The sequence below is a fragment of the Protopterus annectens genome, chromosome 4.part1 (assembly GCF_019279795.1).
Source record: "Protopterus annectens isolate FY-2018-M chromosome 4.part1, PAN1.0, whole genome shotgun sequence".
In the NCBI taxonomy this organism is placed as follows: Eukaryota; Metazoa; Chordata; order Ceratodontiformes; family Protopteridae; genus Protopterus; species Protopterus annectens.
Window position 1 is genome coordinate 402,978,364 of NC_056734.1, and position 27,814 is coordinate 403,006,177.

General features: G+C 35.5%; 1 protein-coding gene across 1 annotated transcript in view; it reads right to left on the minus strand.

The window, feature by feature from the left end:
• P3H2 (prolyl 3-hydroxylase 2) overlaps positions 1-27,814 on the minus strand; it is a 1,547,814-nt gene that overhangs the window by 594,184 nt on the left and 925,816 nt on the right. Inside the window, exons 4-5 of the mRNA XM_044070221.1 lie at positions 23,097-23,228; positions 11,649-11,791 (exon numbers count right to left, since the gene is read on the minus strand). Of these exons, the coding sequence (XP_043926156.1) occupies positions 11,649-11,791; positions 23,097-23,228 (275 nt within the window). The remainder of the gene's footprint in view (positions 1-11,648; positions 11,792-23,096; positions 23,229-27,814) is intronic.

Here is a 27,814-nt window from a genome sequence, read left to right on the forward strand (position 1 = left end):
TTGGCATTTGATTACTGGGAAAGTCCACTGGACCAGGAAAGCCCATATTCAGTGGAGGCCTGGGGAGAAAAGCTCCAAGAACTTGTTATAAACTAGAACAGTTGAATAAAATATATCAGTATACATACCAGCAAAGTTAAAGAAAAACATAAATTAACAAGCAGAGATATCATAAGTAAAATAACATATACCATAACAACAAAGGCAAAATATGTACAGTCAAAGAAAACAATTGTACATGTTAAAGCATTTTCAACAGAATAACATATAACGTATCAACAAGCAAATTAGGCAGTTGCCATGAATACTTTTCATTGTATCTAAGAGAGATAATAGGAAAGAGAGTGAGTGTGGTTTGAAAGTAGAGGCTGAGTGCAGTTTGAGAGGGGAGAGAAAGGAGGATATGGAACAGTTACAGGTCCAAATGGAGGATAAGTAGTTGTATGAGAAGGATTTAAAGGTGGTGAAGTTTTTATTTGATCTGAGAGTTATAGGAAGAGAGTTCCATTTTTTTGTCATATGTGGGAGTATAGAAGTTGGGACAGTTGTGCATTTTGGGATATGAACTTGTAGCAGATGTTGATTTTTAGATCTAAGGGGTCTATTGGGTATGTAGTTAGTGAAAATAGAGGCAAGGGCAGAACATAATGAAGGTCTGTATACAGTTTTGTGTGTTACCATTAACTGAATGTAGGAAAGATGTTGTGGTAGTTCTAACCAGTTTAGAGACCATAATGCTATATAATGTATTGTAGAATAGGAGGTATTTGTTGCAAATTGAGCAATTTTGTTGTAGATGGTTTGTAGTCTAGATTGGAGGCCAGGTTTGTAAATAGTGGAGCACAGTAGGTTAGAGAGGATAGTAGATAGGTGATGGCTAAGGCTTTTTTTGTAGTAGGGATAAGGAATTGCTTTTGTCTGTATAACCATTTTTGTAGGTTTTTTTTAGATGTTGTGATGAACATGAAGATCGAATTTGAGGTGTTCATCAATTATGACACCTAGTAGTTTGGTATGGGAGAGTATGGAGAGTTGGGTTTTGTCTACTAGAGATTGAGAATTTGGAGTAAAAACTAGTAATTTGTCTTTATTAGGATTGAGCAGCAGGTGATTTTATGATTAAATAATAATAGCTTTAAAATTATATTATAAACATGTTGGTGGTGGAATGGTGCAAAAATAAGAATGATGTATTATGCTTGGATGCTGTGAAGAAAATGAAAACACTGTCATATGTGTTAGCATGTCTGGCAGGAGATGTGTGTATATTCTCAGATTAACTTGTATTGTATGTCAGCATATCTAATTGTGAAATTAAATGCTGAGTATTTCCCTGTTTAAACAGAATGTTTAAAGAATCGGCCAGTGTTTTGATGCATGAGAATTTGGAGTAAAAACTGGTAATTTGGTTTTATTAGGATTGAGCAGCAGGTGATTTTATGATTAAATAGTAATAGCTTTAAAATTATATTATAAGCATGTTGTCTTATGCTTGGATGCTGTGAAGAAAATGAAAACACTGTCATCTGTGTTAGCATGTCTGGCAGGAGATGTGTATATAATCTCAGATTAACTTGTATTGTATGTCAGCATATCTAATTGTGAAAATGTAAATAAGTTTTTTAAATGCTGAGTATTTCCCTGTTTAAGCAGAATGTTTAAAGAATATGTCAGTGTTTTGATACATTTCTAACCAAGCATGTTTGAGAGGGAGATTCTAAAGTACTATAGAGAATCAGCCGAACAGTAGGTGATGTCATTAGAATGTTGTTGACTGTTAGGTGATTATTTGAACAGCTGATTGACAGGAAAAAAAAACTTTTTTAAACAGCTGACTGTTATATTTTAAAATAAGAAGTTGAGACTGTTAAGATGTGCAGTTAGTCAAGTACTGGGCAGTTAGTCAAGTGAAGAGCAGCTGTTAGTGAAGAGTTGCAGTCAGTGGACACCCATGGAAGAGAGCTCACAAAAAAAAAACAAAAAAAAAACTGTAAGCCAGCTTTGCCTTGCTGTTATATGGTAGATTTGATCAGGGACAGTATTTTCTAGTTAGATTAGGAAAGCTTAGTTATTCAGATAGCATTTTCTAGAATAGCGGACTTCTATCCTACAGTTTAATTTTACATTTCTGGTGATTGAATTCTGGTGTTTATTGAAAGCTATTGATTTACATTCTTGCAACCATTTTACTTATTACTAAATGTTTTTCATTGAGAGGTATGACAAATGTGTCAGGGCCATCACAGTCAGCTAGAGACATTTCAAATTGTGACATACTTGTTGCACCCCACTCCCCCATGTAGCGACTCTGGATGCGTCCAAGCAAGGCTGGAACTCGGTGTGTTCTTTAGAGATTAGAGAGTGCATATACCTGTTTCATACTCTCTAGGTCACCTTGAAGGCCTGGCCACTTCTGGTCATAGCTATCATTTATTTTTATATTTAATTTTCATAATTGGACACCCCTTTATCAGTGCATGAAGACAATCTGATTGCCGGCAACATTACTGTATTATTTTGGGGAAAGGACACAGCTGGAAACAGTGGTGGCTGGTGACTTCAAATCAAAGGAGGGCTGCAGGAGACAGCTGAATGGGTGGGGTCAATGGGAATGGGTGTGGTGAACTAGAAAGGGGAGGAGCTATGATCAAAACCACAAACACTGTAACTTTAATTAAATATGCTGCCCTGGGTGCCAAACCATCATTATGAGAGTCCAATCAAGAAAAAAGGAAAGTGTAGAAGAAAAAAAATATTTCAATCCATTGGCTGCATGGCAGCTTACTTAATATCTAGATGGAAACAAAAATGTTGTGAGGCATGAAAAAATAAATTACTTTTTAAATACATTACTGAAATGCTAGTCAAAATCAAGTATAAGAAAAACAAGCAGCCCTCAACTCAAACCACTTCTCCTTGCACTCCAGTTCTGATTATAATTTATATTCAGCTTTATTAAAGTACCAAGTAACATGCTGAAAGTAGCAATCTCTGTGATACCCCCACTTGTAAACATGTTTCTTATCCAAAAAAGACTTGCTGCCTGACAACAACTATCTACTTGTTTCATGGGGAAAACATGATCAAAGTAAAAAATGAAAAGAAAACAGGAAACAAGCTCAACATACATTGCTTAAAGGATTGCTGCACAGGATATGGACCACACATGATAGATTGACATTCTGTTTAGTTTGCAGTTAAAGCCTGTAATGAGCTCTTAAAATAATGTAATCCTGTCCTTTATTACAAATACTGTCATATGCATTTCAATACCCAAGGCTTATATGTTATCTAGTTATGTAAGTATTCTCTGCATGGCAACAACAAAAAGGCTTTCAATGCTTGCAATTCGTTAACAGTATGCTTATTAAAACTTACTTGCATCTTACAATCTCAGACAAGCTTACCAGATGGTCATTAAAGCATTGCTACTTAAACACAGAGCAACAGGCACTTTCTGAATAATAAGCATAAATCAACAGTATAAAAATATGACAGAAACCAGAACATTCTGCAAAATCAAGAACAGATGAAAAGCCATTGTAGTACTTGTGTCTACCTTGGATGGGGGGATAGTCTGCACATTTACACTGCATAACTGTTCCTTGGCTTGCTTGGACACATCCAGAGTCACTACATTGGGGAGTGGGGTGCAACAAGTATGTCACAATTTGAAATGTCTCTGGCTGACTGCGATGGCCCTGACACATTTGTCATACCTCTCAACCTCAGAGCAAGAAATCTGGACAAAGCCATACATAGAAGTGGGACAAAGGCCCAAAAATAAGGACAATTTTTAAATATTGCTCTTATAAACTTAGAAAGATAATAGAATAGTAGGTCTTGCATTAATATGAATTTTCTGAAGGATATGAAATCTGAAACTGAAATGTCTGTCATTATTTTCTAACTTCAGTCTTTAATGATTTGCTACTAATTTGCCAAAAAAACACAATTTTATGAAAAATGGACCAAAGATGTGATTCAAAAATATAATATAAAATAGCCGCACAATACAGCTGGGAACCTGCAAAGAAGGGACACTTTTTAATATTAGTACTGCTAACAGCAGCTGACAAAATAAAAGAATCTACATGCATTTCTGAAATAAAAGCAATGTATAACTGATTATTAGTTATTTATTAATTGTAAACCCTCCATGCTTTCTTCCAAAATTGCCATTTTGTGGAGAGATTATTAGAGGAAGAGCAACATTTTGAGCCAAAATCGGGTACAGTTGAGAGGTTTGGATATGCCTAATTCTATAAAGCCATTTATTTGCACGTACCTCTCAACCTGTTAATGCAGGAAATCTGGACAAGGCCAAATATATTGGGGGAACATATAAACAGTACTAAAAATTGCTCTTGTATAAACTGAGACAGTTGATAGAATAACAGGTCTTGCTTTAGCATGCATTTTTCTGAAGGTTATGAAGTCTGAAACTCAGTGTCTGTCATTATTTAATGACTTCATTCCTAAATGATTTGACAGAAAACCACAAATTTTATGAGGAACAAACCAAAAATAAGAAGCAAAAATCTCTTCATTCTGCAAAAATCTGGACAGTTGAGAGGTATAGTTCAGCCGGGGCTGTCTGAGTTTGCTGCCCTTCCCTCCCTCACAAAATCATGGTCAAATGGAGCTTCCCCCCTACAGCCATTCCAATGAACCATTACTTGGCTATTTCACCCCATTTACCATAAAAACTAATCGGGAAAAGACGAAAAACAAAAATCATAAACACTAATGTGCATACTGCTTTACTTCTGCGATGATTTGGACTTCATCTGAAAGTTTTATTTTGCACTGTATAGCGCAAACACTAATAGATATCATATCTGCTAAACAAAGCAATGCAGTCTCACAATGAAAACAGGCTTAGCATTAAAACTTCTCTGCCCTTGAAAACTCACATTCACTGAAACAGCATTGAAACCCACATTCAAAGAAAATATATTTTGCCAGTGGCAGATTAACTTTGGGTTTGGGCTGTTTACAAATCACAGGCCCCTTGCACACAAAACATACACATGCTCTTTCATTCACCTTCCTGATTGTATTAAATTATATTCCTTGTACAATGCAGTACCGTTTTAGAGGGTGTTTTAAATTTGTTTTGAAAATTTTCCAGTAAACAATGAAACAAAATGCATGCACCAGTAATGACAAAACTGCCCAATTCAGAACATTTCCATCATAAAAGTCTACTCAAACTTCTACAGTCCACCAGTATCAGTACATATGCACAATCTCTGAAATAAAAGTCATCTAAATAATTCCACATTAAAGAGATCTGTAACTAATGAAGAGGCTGCTGCTAGCAAACAACTTTGTATTTCATTGTTTTATCTACAAATAAAGTGCCCGTTACCCTTGAGGAATAAATTGCCTATCTTACACTAAAAGAATGATAAGCTAGCAATATTGCAATAGGGAATGGATGGCAAACCAATAACAGGTTCATAGTTACTAGGTATCTTTGCCAAAAAGGAGTACAGCATCCACCCCCTTTGCAAAGTACAGTATCAGCAATGCATCTATCTACTGTGGGAGTAGAACCCACAGGTTTCTGCATCAAAAGCAAGTATACTACCTGTTGTGCTATTAACAAGGCATGCTGACTTGGCATAAGCAGCACTAAACTTTTGGTCCCCTGCAGCTCTCAGCTCCTTGTAAAATCTACTCACTCAGCTGTATCTCTGAACTTTGCAGCACAAAGAAATCTGGAAAAAGCCAAAGTTTACTGTGGGCGGGGGGGGGGGGCAAAAGCCCAAAAACCAGGGACACATTTTAAATATTGCTTGTATAATGTTGCAAAGTTGCTAGAATAAAATGCTGTGTTACCACCATACATTTCACTGCCAAGCCTTAAACCCAGGACCCTGTGCAAAACAGTCAGAGCAACATACCACTATGCCAAATCAGCTGTTCTGTGAAAGAGGAAGATGGAAACTTAAATGGCTACCATTTAGTGAATTCGGTTCTCACCATAGCACAGCTGTCAACCTCTTAGCACAAAACACCTGAACAAAGCCAATAATGGGTGAATACAGCCCCCAAACATTCAGTGAATTCAGTTCTCACCATAGCTCTCAATCTCTTAGCAAAAAACACCCGGACAAAGCCAGTAATGGGGGAATATAGCCCCCAAACATATCCAGGGAATTCAGTTCTTACCATAGCTCTCAACCTTAGCACAAAAAATCTGGATGAAGACAATAATGGGGGAATACAATACCAAAAATAGGGACAAATTTCAAATATCCATCTTATACACTTAGAAAATTGCTAGAATAAAAGCTTTTGCATTACCATGCACTTTCTGAAGAATCTGAAGTCTGATATTCAAATGTGTGTCATTTTTAACATTTGTTAACCAGGAAAGTCTGACTTGGAACAAAAGCTAATTTTTAGCAGAGGCCCAGGGAGAAACACTCCAGACAGACACATGTCTTTGTAAAATGGGAGGACACTAGAGGAAACAAACACAGGGAGGACATACAGAGTCCACAGAAAAGGTAAGGCACCCTAGCCAAAAATCAAACCACAGAACCTGTAGCTGTCAGGCAACAATGCTACCACTGCACCAATGCACTGTCAGCTTTGCAAGGACACAAATACAGAAACCACAGATTTTATGAGGAATAGTTTTTACAAATGGTGGTGGGTAGGGAATTCAGGCTCCTGCCACCTGGGCTCAAGGTACAGGGTTTAAGCCTTATTCTCTACCCACCACCATGTAGCAACTGGGGCATTTTACACACACCATGCACACACAACCTGTCCTCCACAAAACGCGAATCCTCTGCAGCTAAGTCCACAAAACAGCCGCCAATCCATGAATCCTCTGGCCCGTGCATAGGTCTCCCTCCACAAAACAGTCTCCCATGAGAGTAGTAGGCTGGAGCCTCCACCCTGCAGGCGATGCAGTCCGGTGATCTTTCGGTCTGTGCGGTTATCACCGCACAGACCTCTGGGCTGGAAGGGTGGAATTTCTGGACTGCCTAACAGAGCAGTCTGGAGCTCTGGAATGAGCATGCATGCATGCTTGGAGTTCTCAGGAACCATGCACGCATGCGTGGAGTCAGTGAAATTTTTTTTATTTTTTCAATTTTATTGTACAGGTGGGGGGGCTGCAGTCCTATAACACGAGCCGCCTCTGGCTGGAAATATGTGTCAGGTTTTCCCACAAGTGTTTGGATGTGTGAGATTTACATTTATTTTGAGTGTTAGTGTATCAGAGATCTTAAACTGGGATGCATTGCTCTGAAGTGTATAATTAGAAAATACATTTGGGGTGGACAGAGGTATATAGTCCAGTCCCAGGAAAATAGAGCATATTCCTGTTGTGCTCTTAGGGGAACATTGTGAAATATTACTCCTGTTTAAGTGACAGTCTCACACTGGAGTCAGTAGTGAAGATTGAAGTTCCATAGTTACTGACCTAGGATAGTAAGGGACATCATATTAATTGTTGGCAGTCCAGTGGGATATAGCCAGACGTCACAGTTGCCAAGTTCAATAAAGAGGAAAAAAGGAAGAGAACTGAAACAATATTGCTTGGTCAGTAGGCCATGAGACATGTTCAGAATAGAAATTTAAATAAATATATATTGTAATAAAAACAGGAAGAGAAATATAATGTGATAGCCACCCTGTGGTGTAAACCTTGGATCTAGATGATTGTCACTGGTGAAGTGACACCCGACCCGATGTGCAAAAATGGGAAAAAAGGGTTGTGGGTGGATGGATGGATGAGGATGAAGAAAAGTGTATAAAGTTAATGGTAACTTATTCACATATTGATATAACATTGAGGAAAACTGTTTGAAGAGATTAGTATTTACTTGTGAATATGTCCATAGTGATAGCAGAGGATTTTTATTTGCTATATAGGAAAGGAAACAGGAAAAAAAAACACAAGATGTTAATGTATGAAGATTTAAAAACAGCACAGGAAAGATGATAGACAAATGTAAAGGGAATATTTAAGACCAAAATTGATTACATAGTATACTCAAAAGACATAAAATAAGTAATGTGAGGTATAGAAGTAACTGAATATGTGGATCCCAGAACTACATGGGCTAAATTAAGAGAAGATATAGAAATGATAAAGTACAGGAAAGGAATTAATAGATAACTGCAGATTTCACCAAGAATGAAGAAATAAGAAAAGAAAGAAAAAGACTGCTGCAAGATCATATGACAATAAGACCTTTTTTAGTGATGATTGCACAGCCCTGTATAAATTGTTATTATTATTCTGTTTTTATTGTTTTCTTTTTATTGTTATCTTTTCTGTTATTTATTTTTTTTTATTTCTCATTCCTTACTATGTTGCTTCTTTTGTTAAACTAAACCTGGAGCTTTTCTCCCAGGGCCACCGCTGTAAATGGACCTGGTCCAGTTGGAACTTCCTGGTTAACAAATGCAAAATAAATAAAATAAATACATTTTTTTATAAGACTTGGGCATACTGTAGGACGGTATATAAGCAAAAGTGTCAAAAGGCTATATAGAAATGGAAGGAAGGATGAAAAAATAAAATTGATTATAAATACATAACATAGAGATAAGAAAAAGAAATAGAGCAAGGCAGTGATAAAATAAAGGCAACATAAAGTGTGATGTATATGAGGAATAAAGAGAAAAATGAAAATACTTTGTAGACAAAGATTCTTTTTCAAAAATAAAGAAAATGGAGTTTTCCCTTTATTTAGAGAACAAAGTTAAAAAGGAGAAGACAAAATGTAGGTAATATGGGATGAAAAAGGTGAAGTAAAAAGTAAACAGAATAAGATTATGGAAGGAGTGGAAAATTTGTACATAGCATGTATGAAAAAGAACAAGGAGAAAAGAAAGTTAGAAGAATAACTGAAAATAAATTCTAGAAGAACAGACTGGAATAACTAGAAAAGTAATAAAAGACGGAAAAGAAGATTCAGAACCAGCATTGGATGGATTATTGTACAGTTATTACAAGGATATGAAAAAATATGAACAAGAATATTTATAAAGATATTGAATGAATGGTCAAAGAAAGGTAGAACAGAAGAAAAATATGCAGTGGATTAAAAAATCTATATGAAAGAAGGATGAAATAAAAGATATAAAACATCGGAGACTATTGAAGTTAGGTAATTCATATTAGAAAATAAGTGTGAAAACATTACACGAAACACTACAAAAGGTTGTGGACGTGACTGTAAGGGACAGCATTTGTGGAATAAAATGAAACCAAGTGAAACAAATGTTAATAATAGCGAAATAAATTATCAAGATGATAACGAAAGAAAATGAAGTTAGATTTTTAACATGCTGTAGCAAAAGATTTTGATAGGGTCAGTCATGAAGCCATGATAAAAAAAATTATAGGATTATGGGATAAGACATGGAACAGTTCATATAATAATGAAATGCTTTGGAAAAATCATGGTGAGGGTCAAGGCAAATGGGTCGATAGGATAAGAGATACTTTAGGAGAGGGTAAAGGCAAGGTTGCCTAATGCATATTGTATTTGTTTGTATTAGTTATGAATGCAATAACACAGAAATGTATGTGTGAAATATAAGAAGCAAGATGGGATATGGAAAAAGGGCTGGTAATACCATTATATATGTTATATGTTGATGATTTGTTCCCTACAGCAAAAGAATAAGGAAATGATAAATGAAATTGTAAAGTATAGAAAAGGTATTAAAAAGAGATGGGTTGCAGTTAAACAAGATAAAGTTTCAAGGATTTGGTGAGATAAAAATAATAACTGGAAGATATTTTACAAGACAAGAAGCAGAGATTCTAGAAGTGCAATGTAGAGAGTAAGAAAGTCCAATATATCAATGGAGAAAGGTAGTAGAGCAAACAAGAAGGCTATTGCTTTGGTGTAGGAGCTTTTGTTTATCATTTCAAAAAAGTAGATCTGCTGAACACATATGTTTTAGGAAAGCTATCCTGATGGTTTACTATTATAAATTCGAAAATGAAAATTATTTTGTAATTAAAAATCAAACAGCAAGGCTGAATTTGTATGTTTATGAAAGGCTGAAATGTCAAAAATCCACAGTAATTGTCGAAAATGTCGAATTCAACATTTTATGGCAATTACCCCATATCCGATCTGTGACGTGATTTTGAAAGTAAATAATAGTCCCATGACATCCAAAACTAACATGTATCACAATCCACTATCAATTTAACACCTAGTGTGGTTTCAGAAACATTACATAAATATTACACAGTGAAAAGTAGTAATAGTCCAACTTCCAACATCACTACTATACACTACAGTATACATTTCTATACTATTCTGCTACTTCTGACAGCAACCATTATGTGTAATAACATACGGCATTGGAGCAGTAAAATGAACATTAATACACTATTATCATGGTACAGCAATCCCTTGTGTTATACCTACTCTTTTAACTGCTTTCAGTATTCCACAGGAATAATATTTCATGGTAATGTATATACATTGACTAATGCAGACTGTATAACTTATACACCACCTTATTTATTGCTGTTATGAGTGTGAAGACACAGTACGCATGTTTTGGACGCATGTTAATTGGGAATACATATCTGTGTCATTTAAATTTGCAAATAGGCTGTTCTTTTGGCATTTTCAACTTTGGACATTCAACAGATCAAGCAACTGATAATTCGAAAAGGTGTCTTTCGACATTCTCAACTACGGAATTGTGAGCGACGGTATTTTAATAGTAAACCTATATATATATATATATATATATATATATATATATATGCATATATGTGTATAAAACTAGACTTCATTCTATCAGGGCTTAGATATATCAGTTTTGCAAAAATGTTAACGGTATTTGGTAATTCTTTCAGTATCTGCTCAAAAGACATTTAATAAAGTAAACTGAAGTCAAATGTAAGGAGACCAGTAATAATAATGCACAAGAAATAAGTAATATCGATAGGGAACTTGACAATGATTTCTTTTTGACAATTCTGCAAGTTCTAATACATTGAGTTACTATTAAAGACATTTGTTTTCATTGATCCTAGATATTGCCCTTTTCCCAGCAGATGTACAACTGTGTAGTTAGTATATATACACTGAGGTTGGTATGAGGGCATCTATCCTACATGAAGGTGCAGGGAGATTTGGTCCCTGCAAAATACAGTTTTATTAATCCCTGAAAATGGTATACAGTGATTTAGATTCAGTGAATCAGTTCTCATGGAATTATTTACTGGTCAGACAACATGAATCCTACATTTTTTGTTTTATTACTGATTTGCAAGCAGAAGTTCGTTTCCAGTGGCTATTGTGCTTCTACCTCTAGCCTAAGCTTACAGAAAAAGAATAATACAAGAAATTAATAGCATGTTAAGCAGATGAACATTTAAGAAATACTTGAAGGTAAAACCTGCTGCATTGGTCCTCATGGAAAAGGTTAATACAGTGCAAAACATTGAATCTACAGGTTAACAGTGCTGTTGACACTATTTTATTTGCCAATCTATCTTAAGTCATTACTTATTTATTTTGGTTTGACGTGTTTAATTTATCTGTTATAAAGAACCTATACCATGTTGGACATCTGAAGCTTTTTGTGTCATAAATGAGTCCCCATTCCTTTATACTCATGGTAAAGACTGAACTTACCTTTCTAGGTTCAATGTCCTTTGGGTTTATCATGTCTGGCAAAAGACTGTCATAATGTTCAATGTCACCCACGATGTCTTCATCCTCAGGATGGAAAAGTAAATATGCCTTGGCACACTGCAAAGCTTTTCCATACTCCCCAGCTAAAAAAGAGAATAAAATTCAGTTTAGTTTGCACATATAACATAGAAATAATAGACATAATGTGAGTACAGGCATATTAGTTCCAAGTATCATTAAAGCTAGACTGAGTACCTGATACCATGATATCAAATCAAATCCAATCACCCCACTCTGAGGATGAGCTAGTGGGCTTCTTCTGTAAGAGCTCTACCTCGGGAAAGGCCCACTAGTGCAACACTTGCATTTAGGAATATGGGGTACTGAATCTTCTAGGTAGAGTGCAGGGCTGTAGCTGGGATCACATAACTGTTATGATGTGTTCACTTATGGTTGGCCTGACATTGCAAGCAATGCAGTATATTTCACAGCCAACAGGAGAAGGGGTAAAGTGTATGCAATTAAATTACACTGAATGCTAAAGGCAGAAAAAATCCACAGACATTCTCATCTTCCCTTCATGCCTAGTTTATGTGAGTGGTCTCTGCTTAAGTAGCCCCCAGGGCAGCTCAAAATAAGTGTTTTTCCAAGAAAAAGCCTCCTTGCACAACTGCCTTGAAGGCAAGCCCCTCACATCCCCAAGCTTATATATATATATATATATATATATATAGATATATATATATATATATATATATATAATTATATGGCGAGAGAGAAATACTTCAGTGTCCCATAATATTAGGAGGAGAAAAAAACATTACAGAGTGGATAAACTCTTCAAAACCTTGCACAGCAGTGTCGAGCAATCACATGTTTCACTATAACAAAAGCAATGCAGTAATTTTTTAGATACCACAGGTCAAGGACAGACAGGGAACATAGAGCAGGCTGTATGCTGATAGTCTCAGGATCTCTTTGGGCCAAAAAAAATCACATAGTATTGAGTAAGTGGGAATCAGATGTCAAATATGCATACCATCTTACACTTTTGGAGGAGGAAGCAAATGTTCTGAAAATTGTCAAGCCACACGTAATGAAAAACTTTCCTTGTCTCTATAAGATTTGCTTCCCCAATTTGGACACTTTGCCTCCCAACAAAATCTGCTTCTTATACATGCTAAAACTGATGGTGCACAACCACAGATAAAGGGAAGCGGTCGGTAGTTTCCTAAAAGATTGTTCTCCAGCCTACACAGGTATATAACCCCATGAGAAGTCATACCAGAAATAAAAAAAGACAGCACTCACAAGAGTACAGCTGCAACAGACAGTCATAACAATACCACAAAGCATAACTATGATAGCATGCAGACATTGTTCTGAAATAAAATATAATCAAGAATCTCTTATCATGGATGGCAGCTTGATGAATGAAAAATGAGAAAATAGTACTAAAACAGGACAAAATGGAATGGGGTGATCTTGTTCCCTTTCTTTTTTTTCTTGGGGGAGGTATTTTTTTTATATAAATAAAGCTCTCCCTATGAATATCCCTGCAAGCTAAGATGCATATAAATGCAAACAAGGCAGGTAGGGAAAGTAACTTAATTTCTCAACTTAATTATTTCATTCCAAAGGGTTGGCATTACTGTTTAAATTGCTCCCTGCTGTGCTGTTTTGCAAGTGCCAGTTAAAATAAGTAAATGATGCTATTTCTTTTTAGGTTCTGCATAACTGAAGATTGCTTATTGTAAATAGTTCTGTATCTGCTGTTATTCTACTTTCTCACTGACTTGTTTTGCACAACAGATTTCTCACTAACAGCTAGAACTTGAACAATTAAGAAATCCATCTTTGTCCTATGTATTACATAACTGTCTGGTAATGTTAAGTGCTACAACATTCTTTCCTATCATGGTAAATATGTTGAATGCATTAGGAGTTGCAAAAGCTTTTCCTAAACTTCACTTCACTGATTCCATCCATTTGCAGTGCTGTGCCATATACGCAGTATTTATCAGCTACCTAGGAGTTAAGACATCAGATAAATGTAAATCATGAAATCATACTGTAAAGTACAGTTGTGTACGTAAATGTCCAGTAACAGTAGATGCTGAAATAATCACTGCTGCAATAACCTTAGCTATATCAGTTATAGCCTGTTATGGATATGACAGCCATCCAGTTTCCAAAGCTTCAACGGTGCCTTCCATGTGGCCAAACTATTACTCAGCTGGATGTGAGCTGAAGAAAAAGAGTGCTTTGGGTGCCAGGTCCTTCAGAGCTTTCATGCCAATTGAGAGAGGAAGGCAAGAGCCCTGAGAAGGACAGTGCTATGAAAATTAAAATAGAATTATGTATTGTGTTCATCATACTGATCACTGCTGCAGTAACCTTAGCTACATGGGTATATTATCATAGATCATGAATGAGAGGAGGAAGAATGGAGGTCCAGAAGCCCCTAGAAAATGTTTCTAGCAAGGCCCTGGAGACCTAGAAAAAGAGCCTAGACCTGGAAAAAGAAACTAGCTTGTAGTGCTTTGTAAAGGTATAGGCCCAGTGGATCTATCTGCTGCTCCTAGAATACATCTAGAATACATCCCTCTCTAAAAAGCCAAAGATGAAGCTAAGGCCCTGGGAGAATGAGTCTTTACCCTGTATAGAATTGCTTTGTTGTTGGGGTCTAATAAAAAGTAATAGCATGATGCAGCCATTTGGAAATAGGCTGATTTGTCACAGGATATCCTTCCTTCTTACCGTCACAAGACGTAAACAACTGATCAGAGCTCCTAAATGATTTAGTTGTATCAAGATAATATCTGACTTCTCTGTGGACATCCAAGGTATGGTATGACCTTGTTTTCTCATTTTTAGTTTCTGGAAAGAAGATGGGGGGTGGATAGCTTTCTTCAAAGTAAACTTGGATACCACGTTAGGCAAAAATGAAGGATTAGTTCTTACGGAAATCCTGTCTTTGTGGAACCTGAGTTGAAGTTGACCAACCATAAGAGCTTGCAACTCAGCTAGTCTTCTTGCAGAGGTCAGAGCAATCAGTGACACTGTTTTCCATCTTAAGAACCTCAGCTCCACCCAATAAGCTGGTTCAAATGGAGCAAGAGTTAGTTTTTCCAAGAATAAAAAATTAAAATCCCAAGGAGGACCCTTATGTTTTCTAGGAGGATTGGTAAAAATGCTATTTTCAAATACATTTTCATATGAGGATCATAGGATCATAGATTAGTACTAGGCTAACTGCCCTTGCGAGGCCATTTTAAGCCTAGCCAATTATCCCTTGTGAGACTCAAACCCTGCACCTTGTGTTTGTAAGGCACACACCTTAACCATTAGGCCACCCTCCCACCCTAATGATCCTTCCTACTGCATTTAAAAAGGGATCCATGAGTAAACATGCTGATATGGCTGACAGATGTACTTTGATGGAGGAGTAAGACATGCCAGAGGATAGTAACTCACACAAATAATCTTGGTCTAGAGAAACACTAGCTTTAAAATGGTCTTGTTTTTTGTCTTGGCACCAACTACTAAATCTTTTCCATTTACTAATGTATCCTTTAAAATCTGCTGCATGTCTCGAGAAAATAGGTGCCTAAAAGAGCCAGACAGTGATTGGCAGTTGTTTGGGGTCAGGATATATCAAACACCCTTTGTCCTTGAGTAGGTCCAGTCTGCGAGGAAGCTTGTGGTAGTTGCCCTTGACCATTTCCAGTAGAAGGGAGAAACCACTATTTCCTGGGATTCACCACAATGGTCTCTGAAGTGTATTTCTGAATCTTCAGAATGAACCTAGAAATTAGTGGGAAGGGTAGAAATACAGAAAAGAAGATTCATGTCCAAGGAAAAGAAAGGGCATCTGTTTTCTTGCATGGGGTCCTGTAGCAGAATTTTGACAACTGATTGCTGTGAGTGGTGGCAAAAAAAAAAATAAAAAAATCTGAGGATTTCCCCACAACTAGATCAATCCTGGTCTTCTTTACATTTGTAAGGGTCTGTCTTGGTCCTGCTCAGCTTGTCTGCCACACAATTTTTCTCTGGCAGAATGTGAGATGCCTACAGATGAAAACTGAAAAGCTCTATCCTAGGCTGCATGGCTAGTCTGCACAGAGGTTAGATCTGATCACCCCACCCCCGTTTATGTACCACATCACTGTGGTGCTGTCCGTATACACTTATAACAGTCCAAGGGACTATAGATAACTGAGAGTGTTGAGAGCATTTAGGACAGCCATCATTTTGTATGTGTTTTAGTGTGCCTTTTTGTTTCAAAAGCAATGCACTTTTATCTCATTAACAGTGGTTCCCCAAGCAAAGTCTGAGTCTTATGTTGTGACAGCCTGTGCTGGAGCTGAAGAGGAACTTATTTGCCCAGCAATGGAAAGTGTTAGCCAACTCTTGATCAGCAATGCAAAACAAGTGCCTTTGATGTTAGGAAAGCTCTAAAGAACTTGGCATCCAAGCAACTCTTTGTCTTCATCTCAGCTCAAGGTGCATAACCATTTGGGCGTGTGGAAGGTACCCTCAGAGCACTGGAAACTGGTTAAATGTTTTTCCTTAGCGGGATATAACACATGAAGCTAACGCTACTGCAGGAGTGATCGATATAATGATAATCTCAGATTACTGGTGAAGGTTCTTTAGAACTCTTCGGACAATTGTAAAAAAATGAGTAATTCCAGGGGAAACTTAAAATGCTGCAACACATGCATGATGTGCAGCAATGAACTAGACTGTGGTATCTGTAGAAGCTGTGGAGTACCTTATTAAATGAGTTGTAAATGAGTGAGACTGATAAGTGACTGATGAGAATATCATGCACCTGAGCCAAGTTGGCAACATCCCAACATCAACATTTGTGTCATATAATATATAGTGAAACTCATCCCAGAACCATTCTGACCATCTGATATACTTCTTTTCCAGAGTACGTGTGTAGGCAGTCAGAGCCGTGAAGCATGAAACCCAGTAGCTGTTCAAGGTAGCAAGTAATCAGTATATAAATACATCTACACAGTTTGTGTAATTTTCCCCCATTCTCTCATATTGCTCATTTCAAAGAAATTAACGAGCTGTCTGATGCTGGCATAAGCCAATCAGATTCAGCAGACTGAATGAAAGAAGTCAACAGAAATTCAAAATGTATTTGTCCTATCTCTGAAGTATATTTTGAATCCTTAATACACAGCTGTTGACAAAATCATTATAGCTAGAGTGACAGGTGTTTAGAATTCTCAAATAGTAAATGAAATTCTGTCAAATGCAAGGAACTCCCAAGTAAGCTGCAGGGTAAAAGAATAGCCAATAAAATTCGGTATCAGGTAGAAATGAGATACATTACTGATCCGCACTTAGGTTTATAGGTAATTACAAGACATGTGCACACGGAAAAAAATGAGGAACTTAACCGATTTTCTCAGTTTTTCTAGAGTGCTGTGTGGTTAAAAGACTGCTCAAACATCACACAGTAGGCAAATGGGGTGAGAGAGAATCAAATCCTGCACTATAGGAAGCAGTTTGTTATAAGCTCATAGCCTTAAGGCCCAGCACTAACTGCCAGATATGCAACTGGTGTGGGACTAGAACCTGCAACTTTCTGATCTTCTAACATCGAGGGCAAATATGCTTTCCTTTGAGCCACACGAGTAATAGATGTAAAATGTTTAAAAAAAAAATCAAGATTATGGTATGTCAGATAATTCCCATTACTCCGCAGTACAATAGCATTTCGGTAAGCATTTATGTAAATAACAGGAGTGTAAGGGAATAGCATCCCCCCCCCCCCCATGTCAGGGGTGTAAAGGCCTCTGCAAAAATGCTTTAAGAGTACTTTTAGCTACTAATACATTTCAATGTCTACATTTCAACTCATTAATTTGTGATCGCTATTTTCAATGTCAGTCAGTAATATACTGAACTTTTGACATGGAACCAGTAAAATAATATTAAAGAATGTTAGTGATTCAAACAGTGAATGGTCAAACTATTGTTTGAATGAGTCTACACAAACTCATCAAAAATTACTTCAATCAGCCATGCTGTTGGTGTAGAGCAATAAAGCCCAGACTTCTGCTCTGGTAACCTGGGTTTGATTAGTGGGTCCGGCATCTGAAACATGTCAGTGAAAGGATTGGTGTGCCTATCCTGGGGAGAGGCATAGATCTGGAAATTTCCTACATTAGATCTCTGATGGAGGTTGGAGACATGCAAGGGGGGTGTTGTTCTAACTGAAAATAAGTGGAAGGCGCATCTGCCCTTTGGATGCATATAAGAGTGCACAAAATGAAATGGGGCAGTTAGGACTTATGTTTAAGAATACACCCCTGTTAGCAATGCAACACTGAACCAGGATGCCTCAATCTCCTCACTGGTCCTTAGCATGAGTTTGAGTACGTCTAGGAGTCTAATAGTAAAGCCTAATTGACTAGTGGATAATGAGGGATATCAATGGCCAGCTGTATGCGCTGGTATGTAGAATATTGCTAGGAAAGGCATGGGTTTAAATTCCATGAAGTATGTCTTTCTTTGTCTGGCAGGTGGCACAGAAGGTAAAAACCGTGACATGTCATTCCCTTGTTAGAGGGTTTGATTCCCCTAATCCTTATTTGCCTCCTGTGTGGCCTTGAGCAAGTCATTTAGCTAGGCAGTGCTTTGGGTCAACTGGAAATTCAGACTAGGCTCCTTAATAGTTCACTTGTCTTCAAGCCTAGTAATTACTTATGAAAAATGACATCAATGCTACATCTTAACTAGTGACATTTGTTAAATATTGCATTTAGCAAATAGTGCAGGTAAGCACAATTCATCAAAACGAAGAAAATATTACAGAACACCATTACATTTCAGTTTTAATTAAGTGTTTTTTTGCTAGGGAATAAGTAAGTCCCCTGCAAGTCCAATATCTCTGATACTTATAAAGAGTAACTCTGAGCTCACAAAGTCTCAGGAAAGAGGTAAATGCATGTATTGTTTCATTATTTTGTGATCTCAACATTCTTTTATATATAATTAGTGCAACAAAGGGTGCAAAGTGTTTGCCTTCAGAAAAAAAATATCTATCTTAGTGCATATTTTACAGTGTGTGGCACTACAAATACTACAACTGTTCTTTCAGACATTCTGACTTTTGATAGAGTTATTTAAAATATCACAACTGAAACATATGAACAAAATATCCATCTCACCTCACTGTACCACACAGACATTTGTCACAAAGCAATATTTTTGGAAGGATGGCTGCATCCCTTCATATGGGGTCTCTGACCCATAGCTACTTACCTAACTGCCTGTTTATCTATCTCTCTATTGGTCTACCAATCAATCTATCTATCTATCTTACTGCTTCTGCTGTATCACTAACTTGAAAAAAAGTTAAAATCTTTTTTTAAAAGAATCTAACTTTTCCCTACTCTCTGAGATGTATAACCACAAGGATTACTATACTGGATGTGCAGTGAAGCAATATTCATCAGTTACAAAGTATCACTGGATAAACAGTTGTGAAACAATTACAATACGTAGAAGCTTCTTTGTAGTGTAGTTTTGATATGCTCACCTCCTTAGATGGGATACAATCAAATTATTTTCAACAACTTTAAGCAGGGCAATGATTCTATTAAATTAAATCTTAGACAAAACACACACAAAAAAAACATATCTGCTAACAAGTCAGGAGGTTGTGGCAAGGGGTCTTCTACCATCACTGTAATTAACAGAATGAATATTTTTTTCTTTTTTTATTTATTTATTTATTTACTTGTAATCGCTTGGATTCTTACTTGAATGCAAATGACCGATGCAGAGAATCGATATTTTCAGAGGAGTACTGGGGAGAAAATCTCCAATATACACAAACAAGCATAATGTGCATTATAATATAAAGATCATTTTTAAACAATAACTACTGACTAACGAATATTTGAAATTATACATATTAAGAAAAGACTAGAAATTTAGTTAATAAAGACTGCACATAACATCACAGCATCAAGAAAGCTTAAACTACATAACAATTACATTTCCATTACCCCAAGAAATGTTTTAAATTCCTGCTTAAATAAGCAGCTGCTTTAAGGGTACTTAAATTGTTGGAAAATTTGTTTCAAAGTATATCTATATATTTTTAGTAGCATACATCACCAAATCTATTAAAGACTTTGGGATATGTATTAGATACTAGACATCCAGTTAGATATCTAAGCACACAATGAAGTTTATGTCATATTGTATTCCAAACTATTTTATTCTACATATTGAGAAGTAATGATGAACATTTCCATAATGTCCTATAGCAAATTTGGAAATTCTACTGTATAAGGAAAAAAAAATAGGAATTTTAGTTTTTGCCATGAAAAGCAAATTATTTTTTATGCTTTTGTGAATTTTGCAGTAAACTGAATCTGAGATTCTGTAATACTTGTATAGCAAAATAATAAAAACAAAATATTGGCAACACCTTCATTTCTAATATCTAATAAGCAGTTTCAACTTCTTTTGCACAAATACACCCCCCCCCAGAAAATAAGGTCTTTCTGAGAGTGAATACCTCCATTGACTGTCAGGACGTCATATAAACTGTCCACAAATAAAAACTGCTGAGTTTTTACAGATACATTTCACCACCTCACATACACACACACACACACACACACACACACACACACACACACACACACACACATACACACACACACAGACACACACACACAAAAGCTTTTATTGCCCCTAACAAATCAGATCAATGACTGCTTAACTGTAGATCAGGGGATCAGGTGACTAGCCAACCTTCCACCACAATAGGAACAGCCAATTTATGTGCATACATTTGTTATTTTATTGTGATAGAATAGAAAAATAATAAGTACAGTAATTTATTTCATATTATTGTTCTCTGGACTATACATTACCTCAATGAGTCATACCAGTAATTGCTTAACATGCCTGTGAACTGACATTTGCTTTCACACATATCCTGGCATGCCCCTCAAAGGTAGTCATTCTCTTTGTACATTTTGGGCATTTATGTAGAAAGTAAAAGACATAAGGCTTACAATAATGTATTGTAAACTGTTGATATCAAATATGCAAACACGAACCCATGAGAAAATGTGTCAGTTATCAATTAACAGTGTTCATATCACTCCCCATTGTTTTCATGCATACTCTGCTTGCCTAAAATAAGCAAAAATGGTCACTTTATTTTTCTACCTCTGATGATTGCTTGTAATTAAAGGGAAAAAAATAAGGGCCACAGTAATATTTTCAACTTGTTGTCCTCAGATACCTTTATCTACATACAAGCCATTTCAAGGATTGTTCAGATATCATCATGTAACTGCTATTTGCTTTGAGACATAGCCTGCATCAGTAAAGATGAATACCTTATATGTACACTTCTGAGTCTGATTTTGAAGAGAGTAAAAAAACATGATGGCTAAAATGATGTATTTCAACTTATTTCTGTCAGATATGTACACCATTTCAACAAGCCATATCAGTGACTTTGTAACTGCTCTTTGCCTTCACATGCATCCTTCATACACAAAGTCACTTTCTGTGTGTACCTTTTAGGTCTATGATAAAAGCAAAAGGGATAATAGCCACAGGAATGTGTGTCAACTCACTAGTCTCATATGCAGATATCATCAACCCCATAAAATAGTTAATTGATCTTTTAGCAGCAACTGTGTGAATGTCTTTGTTTCATTACATAGCCTGCCCCCAAAAAGATATCAACTTTTTGTATATACCTCTTTTCTGTTTGTTAAAAAAATGACAGAAATATTGTCTACAACAATGTATTTTAATTTGTGTTTTTCATTCACAGCACCCTAATTCCAAGTAATATAATATATCACAAAGAAAAAAAAATAAAGTCTCACTGCTGTAGATATAGTGTACTGTTATCACTGCCTACAGACATAACTGGTTTTACGACAGTTTTTAAAGTAGTCATTGTACCTGCAAGGGGAAAAACATATTGAAGATCTCAACAACTGCACTTATTGATGTTTAAAGTCAAATGAATAGGAATCATCATGCATATCACTTTTCCTGAGCAATCAATCTTGAGTAGTAACTTGGCATGGATTGGCTAAATATGTCCTTTTACAGTAGAGATGAGAAGCCATGTTTGTAAATAGCATGATGTCTTTCCATTCATTTTAATATAAATGAGTAAGATGCTTATTTCAGATTGTATTCCTAGTGATTTTAAAATAAAAAAAATACAAATAATTTATCAGCTGTTGTTGTGGTCATTGCCTCATTCTGCATAAAAATGTTGTTAATTTGTTAATCCACAGTGGCTGAAAAATTGTTGCTGTACAGCTTAAATGTTTTGCTCTTTTGCCTTGATATTCCAGTTTAGTTTCACCAATATTATGCAAATCGACTTGTATGAACTGCCACACTGTTTATGCATTAGCAGGTTGCTGTTGTATGGTGATGTATTTTACGTAAATCAGTAAAATCATCTTTCTTGTATATTGGGTATCTGCTAACTATGAGCAGGATAATTCTGAAATGCGTTAGTTAATAATTTACGTGAAAGCAGAGTGGACTCTATCAGTGAAAAGTACTAACTAAAAACATGAGGTATGAATTTTATTCTAATTTTACATATGGTTATAAATTCGTTTTTCAGAGAACATTTACATGCGTGTAAGGGCAAAATGGCAAATAAATGGACTTCTTTAAATGTTTGTTTTGTATACCTCAAGGAGATGTTGTATCAAATCACTTTAAAAACATGTAAATTACTTCATTGTTACATTAAGAAGAAGGGTTATTTAGTTAAAATGTTGATTATGTGAATCATAAGCATCAAACTGTCAGGAATGTGCATTTGCATTTTACAAAATAGACTCAGAATTTGACCATTTTGTATGATAAAACCAACACACTCAAGCTATTATTCCAAAATACCCCACATGGAGGCAAGCTGAGTTTTGATCTACACATATGGCAGACTTTTTCCCACTTTGACAAGTGACTAGCACACCACCTCAGATCAAGTCACAATGCAACTGAAAACTACTCTGTTTTTCTTTGTTCTATATGTCACACTTGCTTTCCATGCATTTTTGCTGCTATGTCCAGAGCTGACATTCAGTGAAGCCAACAGTCAGCACTAAATTTATTTATACTTTCTGCTTTTTATTTCACAAAAGAACACCAAACAAAGCCTCAGTATTCTTAGACACTGCCAAGCAGGTCACATTCCTCTTACTTTTCAAATTCTTCTGCTTTTAACCCAGACATTCAGACCTAGTCTGCCAGTAGGTTAAGTTTAAGAACTGATGAAGACCTTTATTCTGTACTTTAACTTTCAGTTTCAACTTGTAAAATGTATCAGTGTAAGGATATCAATATGTAAACAGGGCTTAGCAGTTAAATCATGGTATACAAGTATTTTGCAAAGGCTAATTTTACCTTTGTAGTAAGAAAACTGCAAATATTCATAATGACTAGGCAGATAGTTTTCCAGTGGAGAAATCCTTCCTGAGCGTGTTGCAAGGTCTCTTACACAGTCATGTTCACAAGAGAGAATCTGAGTGTAGTGATCTAAAACAGAAAACAGATTTACATTAAAGACACAGAGTTTTGTGTATAGCTTATTAATGCTGTCATTCTTTTTTTTTCAATAAATTTTTATTAATTTTTTAAAAAAAATAAAAGGTAATTGATAGGTAAAACAGAAATATTTTAACAGATACATTGGCATATGGATACATTTGGGAAGAAAAAAAGGTACATAATTGCACTGCAATTGTAGATAAGTCAGTTGAACAACTTAAAAAGTAAGAAATAAATATTCAGAAAGATAAAGAGAAAACCATCTTGGGTGTTATTTGTCTGACTCATCAGATTTGTAATTTCTTTTGACAAAACATAAGTTGTTTAAGTGATCCTTGATGGTGAAGGCTATCCACAGCATTTAGAAATTTCATATACATTCTGTTGGTATCCATATTGGTGATGTAAAAAAATGATGTCTCAAAAACAATCAAATACAAATACAAATAAAACAGAGAAACCTACCATAAGGAAACTACTTACATCTATTTACACCTAAATGCCACTCTTGAAATTAAGTGTCTCTATAAATGAGATGGTATATGCCTATGTCAGAAAAATAGGTTATTCCCATAAAAGGAGAAAAGCCTAAGAAGCTGTGAGTATAATGATTGGAAAGAGGGGAAAAAATAGGGAAAAATACCTTTGACTTGTACTTGGTCTTCATATATCTACGATGATATTTATATCAGGGAGTAAGGAAAATGCAATAGTGTGCAGGTGAATAGAAATGGGGGGATTATTTGAATAGGGGAATTAGTATTGGGTTTCACATCCTGTAGGTTGTCCTAATGTTTAGTGTATAAAAAGTGGAGAAAAATAATTCATTTTTTGTCTTTTAGTATTGTGTCTAATATAAATCCCCAGTATTTAAGGAAGCATGTGATTTTATTTGGGTTCTTTTTGGCTAGTTTATGGGAGGATATGAATTTTACTGCAATGTTTTTAAAATTTTCCCAAGAGATCTTAGATTTATCTAGCCAATTCTTGGCTATATAGTACTTGATTATGGTGCACATGGTAATGAGGACATGTTTAGTTATGTTAGGAAGACCATTTGGTGTAATGTGTAGGATTGCTGTTTCTCATGAGAAAGTGATTTTCTCATATCCCATTTTCTCAAGATTAGCTCTTAATGATCACCACAGTTTGTATAGTTTCTTGCAGCTCCAAAAGATGTGAAGCAAGTCTGCCTTTTCCTTAGGGCAGTAGAGGCATATTGGTGAGTATTTAGAGCTGAATTTGTTCAGTACAGTGGACGTGTAGTAGGCATTATTATTTATCATGATCTGGGTGTATATCAGGCTTTTGAAGGTGGTTAGTTTGAAGGTGTTTTTTATGGCCAGCAGTTTTTCCTCCAATGTGATACTTTGATTCTACTCTTGCCAATAGGTAGAGTATAAAAGATCATTCTGGGTTAGTATTGCAATTATTAGTTTATAGGCTTTCAAAATCATTTTATTCTTATAGGATAATGTTTTAATTATTAATTGGGTTATTTTTATTTCTTGTTCATTAGTAGATTTTTGTGGAGAATTTAGTGTTTATGAGCAATATGATTGGCCCGGGTATAATATCATATTTTTTGGTTAATCTCAGTTTGGCTCTTATTTCAAATAAGTTCAAGTTGATTAGTTTATATATTTCCCAAATTGTAAGATTTTTAATAAATGGATAGTTTGTTAGGTTTATTGATTTGCTATTGAGCTTCAGATTGGGGTTGAGATAAATGGGTTGTAGGTAGTCAAGTGTATTAGATAGGTAAAGCAATGCTAACAGTTTTTGGAATTATATAATTTTATGTTTGATCATTGGATGAAGTTTCAGTGCATTACAGATTTTTGAGTTTAAGAAAGGGCGGGACTGAGGGTTAATGTTAAGTGAGGTTATCTGATTGTACCAAATTGTGGTCCATAAGGAGCCCATGTTTGGTTATTGGGTTCATAGTTAACTATTTGTATTAATCTACTAGCACTTATGATAATATAGTAGAGTTTAAAGTCTAGTAGACTCAGGCCTCCCTTTTCCTTTGATAATATAAGTTTATCATAGCTAATTCTGGTAGATTTCAGATGCCAAATGAAGCTAGAGAGGGCAGTTTTAATTTTTTGAAAGAATTTTTAGGGGAAGTTTAGACTGAGGGCATTTAGTTTATAGAGAATTCTAGGCAAAATATTAATTTTGATGATGCTTGCTTTTGAGAGTGGAGATAGGTATTATTCTTCCACCTATCCATGTCTCGTACAATGTTTTCCCATGTATTTTGGAGATTTGCTTTCAGTAGTTCACTATGTGTGTGGGAGTAATTTATGCCCAGGTATCTTAGTTGGTAATTGAGTTTTATTTCGGTTTCAGGAAAATAGAGCTCCCTATGTCCAATGGGATTTATTGGGAAGATATAAGATTTCTTAGGGTTACTATTATAGCTTGATATGTTAGGGAATCTTTCTATTGATTTTATTATTTTGTGAAGATCTGTGTTTGGGAGCTCAAAATAAATATTAAGGTCATCAGCAAAAACTGTATATTTGAGATTAGTGTTTAACAGCTTAGGTATATGATGATATGTTTTTGGGTTACTGCTGCCATTCTTAATGCCACCATACATGTATGCATTGTGGGGAATCCTTCTACCCACAGGAAGCATAACGTTTTAATTATGTATTTGGACATTTATAAAATGGGTTCTGAAAGTAATTCTTTGATGCCAATGTTTTATTCTTCTCTGACTGAAAGTGTAAATGCAGATGGCTGGCAAACTCCCTGAAAAGTACTCAACACACTTGTTATCACCTCACACATATACGATCACAGACGATTAAAAGCACCTACACATTCAAGACTTAAAGAATATCAAAGGATAAAAATGTTTTCAGCAAGGAGGCATGAACCCTGTAATCTTCTCATGTGGGCAATGCACCTTCCCACCTGCCTGCTATGTATATATACACCAACTCCAAGATCACACCGTCTTGCAGAAAGGGGAAACACTATGGTATACAAGCAATGTGCCTTTCTGGGGGAAAGCAAATAACACACATTAGTGTGACTGAATCACTAGTGTTTCAGAAACAGGTCTCACTTCACACTTAACATTATACATAATTAAGTGTAAAAACATATACAATTAAACACAATCAAATACAGTATAATTTTAAGTGTAAAAAAGTGGTTAAATGGTTTTAGTTCAACATTATCACAAAGGCAGTCAGAGAATGGATCACTTCATGATTTAATTGCAGAGTATAATGATGATGTTTTGTTTTTTTGTATAAAGTTATAATAAGATGTAAGTGGTAGGTTTCACTACAGGAATGAGATATATTGGCTTGTACTGGCAAATATCTGACATCAGTTTTAAAGTGACTTATGACTTCAGGAATTTAGTTAGCATTACTTTACTAAAAGACAACAATGATTGCTGAACATTTACTCAATTAAAGAGCTATATGACTAGCAATTAATGATAAACTGAATCATGTGTATCTTTGTTATGATACAGTAAAGCCTCCAGATGATTTTATAACTTTGAATCTTGAGATCACAGTTTGAGAAGTTGAAAAAGTCAAGCAAAGTTCAAAACAATATTATTATTGCACACTAATTTAATTTTAGAATAAATAGGTAAAATTTAAAGATAATGTAATGTTTACTTTAGGAATCCATTCATATTTGATAACATTTCCTCATGTGTACTTGCTGCAGTTAGAACCATTTTATGGGTGAACGACCTATGGTTGTATATAGGAAGGGTTGTAGTTTTAAAAATTTCCTTGAAAGACCTATAAAAGTACATGATTTTAAATTTGTCATCATAAAGCAAGTATGCCCATTGAAAAGGGGGGAGGGGGTGCTTGTTCACTACAACTGGAAATAAGGAAGCTGTGTTTGCAACTGTTTTTGATGCTTTTAACCCCCTGGGTTTGAACCATAATGTGATATTACATGTTTATTGAAGAAAAAAGCACTTGAAAGATATGTAAAACCTCATTGTTACTAGACATAGTTTTGAGTCCTATTCCATCTATAAGTAGACCTGGATTTAGTGAGCTATTAGTAGGTACCTGATAGGCCCTGGCACTTTTTTATATGTTTTATTTCTCTATTGTACTGTTCGGGTGGGTAAATGGTCTGATTATGGTTTAATTCAAATATTATTTTAACTAAGAAAGATAATGATGGCTAAACCTATTTTTTTTATGTTATTCATTAGGTAAATTTGTTTGTTACAGTTTTATATAACCGACGATGGTGTTACATAGCATGTCTGATCTTGGAAATTAAGCAGGGTTGGGCTTGGTTAGTACTTGGATGGGGAATTGCATGGGAATATTAGTTCTTCTAAAAATGAAGAGGAATTTTATGTATCTACTTGGACTACTAACCAGTTTCTTTTACAGTTTTTTTCACAGGTTTCATATGAATGTTCTGCACTGTTAGTAGCCCAGATACGGTATTTTTAATAGAGAGTATTTGATTCCATTTATTATTTAACAAGCTGTGGTTTTTAACAGTATCAGACTTTTTGTGGTTTATCTGGTTGTGTGTATTTGGTGTGAGCTCTTGAAGAGGCT